Source organism: Lupinus angustifolius, chromosome LG13 (assembly GCF_001865875.1).
Source record: "Lupinus angustifolius cultivar Tanjil chromosome LG13, LupAngTanjil_v1.0, whole genome shotgun sequence".
Classification (NCBI taxonomy): domain Eukaryota; kingdom Viridiplantae; phylum Streptophyta; class Magnoliopsida; order Fabales; family Fabaceae; genus Lupinus; species Lupinus angustifolius.
The window spans coordinates 10,153,386-10,158,691 of NC_032021.1; the positions used below are offsets into that span (position 1 = coordinate 10,153,386).

Genomic DNA, 5,306 nt, shown 5'->3' on the forward strand with positions numbered 1-5,306 from the left:
TTATTATAAGATGCATTAACAAATTTAAGGATATATGATTTAAATCACTCTTATATTATATTGTAACGAATAGAAAATAATGAAAATGTATTAACTCATATACTATTTGCACATGTTTCGACAATATATGATATTTTGTTTAACTTAAGTACACTTATCATTATTTTGTTTAAAAAATCACACTTATTTCTCACAGAGGGGTAGTTAGTGTAATGTAGTATAACAATTAGGAGTTTTTTGTAGGTGTAAAAAATAGAGGATTCGTTTGTATAATTTTACTAAAACTCATAAGGTATAAGTGTAATTTACTCTTTATAATTTTATTAATAGAATGTGTCACTTGAAATTACCATTGATAATTTGGGCTAAGCACACAATACCCACCTATAGTTATTGGGGAATCGGACATGGAAAATCTATCAGTTAGTTTAAAATTGTCTACCCACAATGCTTATTTCACCTGCAGATTGTATAACGGGCAAGACGGTACACTGGCAAACATTAAAACTACAAGAATTCAAACTTCGAATATGTCAAATTCCACTTAAAAATGATGTTTTATGTAACTTTATCTATGTTTTTAATAGATATACAAGGTTTCGTGGTGTAGTTGGTTATCACGTCAGTCTAACACACTGAAGGTCTCCGGTTCGAACCCGGGCGAAGCCATATGGAAATTCATTTTGCTGATAAAAAAATCTATATTTTCATTAATAATTTAATTGTTTTCTATTTTTTATTTTTGTTAATACATAGAATGTTAATTGTGATGATTTAGACTTTTATGAACTTATAATCTTAATTATTAAATTTTAGGTTTTAATTTATCATTGGACTTAAAAAATATGCAATATTAAGTTGTTTGAATTGCCATGTTCTTCTTTAATTTTAATACAATATTACATAATTTTAAAACTGTGGCAGTGACAATTATTTTTTAATTTTGTTTAATTTTAAGTAATTTTTACTTTTATTGGGGACAACCTGCAAAGCTGCCGTGTCAATATTTCATGTCATTTTCATGAACGATTTCATCCCACCCTAATCTATGAGGGACGGGCACATATTGCTAATGCTGCTTGAAAATATGTCAATGCACGAAGACAACCATTTTTGCACATAAATGTTAGTCTTAACATAAAAATAACTGGCAAACGTTGTTTTTTTCCATGTATGGTTACTAAGATGGAATTGCTCACAAGTCACAGGTTACCTAACACTAAGAAAAAGAAAAATACAAACTTCCACTACATGTAATGCTTTTCATTTGTACCTTGCATACATTAAACAGAAGTTCCCACATCTGATTCTTTTGTTCAAATTGGCCCCTTCTCTCCCACCATGCTTTTGGGTAGTCTTTCATATCCAACTACTATTTGCACAAAATTTGTAATTAAATCAAGATTCAAGAGATAAAATCACAGCACAGATTTTATTGCCATCTTCCAAAATAATTGCAGCCGGATTCCTCAATCGATAAGGAGCTCTGAAAATTTGTTGTATGATTCACTCAAAATATACAGTTCATGGACTCAACCGTGTTGAGGAGGCGACAAGAAACAAAAAGCAACTCCAAAGACTTTCACAAGTTAGACGACATGAATCTGGGTTGAAGTTTAGCTGGTTCTTTATCTTAGTGGCATACCAGCTTCATAATCCACCCCAATAACTTTGTAGACTCTGGTGATAATAATTAGCAGTTCAATGTAAATCCAATCAAAGAAGTTTGCTCGTTCTTCGTCTCGAAGGCCCCCCAGGAAACAGCTTCATAATCCATCCCAACACCCTTTCCACCACCTAGTATGAGAAAAGAGAAATCAAATCCATTTTTCCATTTCAAGTTTTCTAGCCCTGGCTTTTTCTTAACAACCACTACTTAATAGATAGTTTTTCAGCATAGATCAACTACTTCAAAGTACATGACCATAATGCCTCTCTGTAATGAAAACATAAAGCAAAATGAACATGTATGTTACCTCATCACCCTCATCTGCATATGGGGTATTCTCATAGATAGTGCGAGAATCTAGTTGATTTGATGGAATATTTTCATTAACCATACTTTGAGCAGTCAAAAGCTCTAATCTTTGGGTCTGGATCTCAAGTTTGCGGGACAGCTCCTTGTTTATCGCCTTCAATTTGGAAAAGAAACAGCAGAGACTGCATGGTTAGACTAATAGAGGACCAGAACTAATTACAGACCTGAATTCGGTATAAGTTAAGCCAATAATTAAATAAATAAAGCTTTGAATTGCTCAATCCAATTTTTTACCGACTTTTTGGCAGTACTGTATGTCTAAACTAGGCTCATGACAATTTATTAGATTCAGATAGGGATGATTCAGAAAATATAATATACTCCGGATTATAAGATATACATCATTGATGTGTAAAATACAAAGCACCGACACCAAGTAAAAACAAATTGTAGTAAACTTCAATGAATTAGGAGAGGGAGTTAATAAGTGGCAGAAGAATTTGCATGAAAACACAAAAAAATTGAAGTCCAGATACTCCTACCAGATTTAGCAGAGAAATATGAAGGTTTAATTTAAAGCAAAAGGAATTACAATTTGCTGGAAAAAATTCCTCTTTCGCTTCTTTAAAAAAAGTGCGCACTTATGCAAAAAAAATCACATCTTGATTTAGTTTACCTTCATCCTGGAACACTCTGATGATTCAGATGTCAAGGCTTTCGTTAATTCTTCTTTCTCCAACGCCAGCTACACATAAAAAGGTAGAGGTAAATATGCTGGGCTTATATGATGATAATACTATTTTGATTAGACATAGAAAGCAAAATGCATGAAAGCATTTCTAAATAGCAATGAGCGATGAAAGGTGGTGTATATATTACTGAGTCTGAAATTTTCAATATATTTCTTATCTAAAAGAAAAATTCAATAGACTGAATCCTACCTCAGAAATAAGTGCATTGATGTTCTCGATCCTTCTCAATTGATCATGAGGAACATTCACGAGAGGAACTCCAAAGGATGAGTGTCCAATTTCAGGAACTAAGGATAAACTAGAGGAGCCAGCATCATGAACAGAAGCAGAGTCATTGATTTCTTGGTTGGAAGAGTTTGCAGCAGCGTTTTCATTTTCTGCATAATATAGATATATAAACATAATTGGAGATGCTAAATCAGTAAAAATACTAAAAGTAATTGGGACTAATTTATTCAAGTAAAATTTGCCAGTTATAAGCTAAAACTAAATCAAGTAGTTAGAGGTGTTCCTTTGTTAGACAAATATGGGGATTGATATGCTCTTTTGCATTATTCTATAACTTAGGCTTTAGCTATTTCTTTTTTGTTGTGCTATTTCTTTTTGTTGTGCTTGTGATCTCTTCTCATCTAATTTTTTATTTATTTATGAAAAACAGTGAGTTTCTATGTACTTCCAAGATCACAATACCAGTCACAAGTACATGGTATTCTAGCATGTTTATATACATTGAAAAGATCTGATACCAGATGTTGGCTAGGTATATGAATACAAGACATTCGAGCGATGTTACATTTAACCATATATTTCGTAGTCATAATAAAATAAAATGAACCTAACCTAGACACATACTTAAATATCCATATGCTTGATCTGAATATCCTGATAACAATAACAACTTTGTAAACCTGCCATGGATTTTTTTAAAGCATCTTGATGGATACACAAGCATTCCTTCTCTTGTTCCCACTTAAGAACAACTCAACCACAAAACAAACAAAAGTGACTTGCAAATTCAACAAGCTTAAGCTTGATTGATGCCATGTAGGTAGCCACATATAAATTGATAACCAATGATGAATAATACATATACATAGTAATAAATACAACTGAGGCAAAAACAGACCTATATCTTCGGTAGATGTAGAAACGTCCCTTTTATTTATTTGACTCTCATTAGACTTCCCAATTCCTGAAGCCTTTCGCAGCTTAGACAGAAGCACCTTCTTCTCTATATCAGTGAAATGGCACAATAAATATGGATTTAAGAGTTCAAATGGCTCAATTCACATAAAAGTTAAAACTTGTTCACAATTTGGACATAATTGTAGTTAATTTTTTATTTCAACTTAGGCCTTCAAAATTTGGTGGCTAAAATGAAAGCGTTAAAAAAAACATTTTTCTCAACCCAAATGCAATACAGAGTATAGACCAACATGGATAAAACACCACCTTTATACGACCACCTTCAACAATGCAAAAAATATAAAGCTTGAATAACTAGAGTCAAAGTCCAGTGATTAGTGGACATGTTAAATCAATAAACTATTAAAGCATCATATATGCTTATCCTAGAAGCAACTTCACAAACTAAAGCAATCTATTATTTTTATTTTAACTCTTAATCCTGGTTCTTCCATCTCATACACATCAAATAAGTAAAAGCACTAGCCTTACCAAGGCCATAGCAAATCTGTAAGCCAGTAGAAAGCACATTAACATTAAATATAAAGGAAAAGTACAATCTTTGTGAAGCTAAACTGCAATAATAAATTAAAATTAAGGTCTGCTTACCCTCTTGAAGAGCATCAATGGTTGACTTCATATCCTGGCGATCTTTGTCAAGGCTAGACATTTTCTTCCTGCAATATTTATTACAAGCTCTTATTTTAAAACGCCCCAAAATCTTTGGATAAACTTAGGAAAATCAACTATTGAAGGAAGTAAGAAGCTGGCATCAAATCAAATGCCATTGAGTAAAACTGTTTTATGGAAAAAGCACAACATTTTTAACTGTTTGTTTAGATACCACTGAATAATAATTGCAGAGGTTCAGAAACAGTAATTTTAGAATCCAAAATGTCATGTTCAGAGGCCAAACACAATTGAAATTAGGGTTCAAATAGTACTTCAGCTAGAAATAAAAATTACTTCAGGGAAAAACTAAATTTAGGATCCGTTTGCAAGTTGGGTTTTGGAGAGAAAGGGGACGCTTCAGAGCCATCTCACAGGTATATTTCATGGATCTAAGCCTTCTCTTTCCCTTTCATCCCCTCTAAAACCGTACTCGCAAACGGACCCTTAGTGTCTCTAGCCCAATCACCCAAGGTTGCATTTGGGGGGAACATTTCAAAACATAAAACTCAAATTTTAGGCAATAGTTTTATAAAAAAAACCATACAACAAATCCTCAATGTCACCACCTTTGGTACTTCACAGCAACTTTAAATCCTCAAAATTACCTGCATGAAGAAATCTCTGCTTGTGCATTTTCCAACTGCTTCTCAAGCTTCAGTTCACTGGATCTTAGTTTGAGTGCCTAAGTTTATTGAACACAAACACGAGGAATTAAAAAT

At 32.8% G+C, this 5,306-nt stretch overlaps 1 protein-coding gene and 1 non-coding gene across 3 annotated transcripts; one reads left to right on the forward strand and one right to left on the reverse strand.

The window, feature by feature from the left end:
- Window positions 596–669, forward strand: TRNAV-AAC. Its single transcript has one exon. It is a non-coding gene; the product is annotated as a tRNA-Val (tRNA).
- On the reverse strand, window positions 1,168–5,306 carry LOC109363192. 2 transcript variants are annotated; one of them, XM_019609366.1, is made up of 7 exons: window positions 5,193–5,306; window positions 4,525–4,592; window positions 3,857–3,961; window positions 2,920–3,104; window positions 2,655–2,723; window positions 1,977–2,132; window positions 1,168–1,797 (listed from the first exon to the last, which is right to left on the reverse strand). In XM_019609366.1, the coding sequence occupies exons 2-7, from the start codon at window positions 4,583–4,585 to the stop codon at window positions 1,717–1,719; spliced, it is 657 nt and encodes a 218-aa protein (XP_019464911.1). In that variant the 5' UTR covers window positions 4,586–4,592; window positions 5,193–5,306; the 3' UTR covers window positions 1,168–1,716. The 2 variants fall into 2 exon arrangements, with proteins under 2 accessions (XP_019464911.1, XP_019464910.1); XM_019609365.1 differs by having other exon boundaries at window positions 2,920–3,107.

Excerpts from the sequence above, each read along its gene's own strand:
- LOC109363192 (XM_019609365.1), bottom strand. The coding sequence starts at position 4,585 with ATGTCTAGCCTTGACAAAGATCGCCAGGATATGAAGTCAACCATTGAT. Across the intron at positions 3,962-4,524 it reads CATTGATGCTCTTCAAGAGG|AGAAGAAGGTGCTTCTGTCT; the intron begins GTAAGCAGACCT and ends TCACTGATATAG. Across the intron at positions 1,798-1,976 it reads ATGCAGATGAGGGTGATGAG|GTGGTGGAAAGGGTGTTGGG; the intron begins GTAACATACATG and ends TTCTCATACTAG.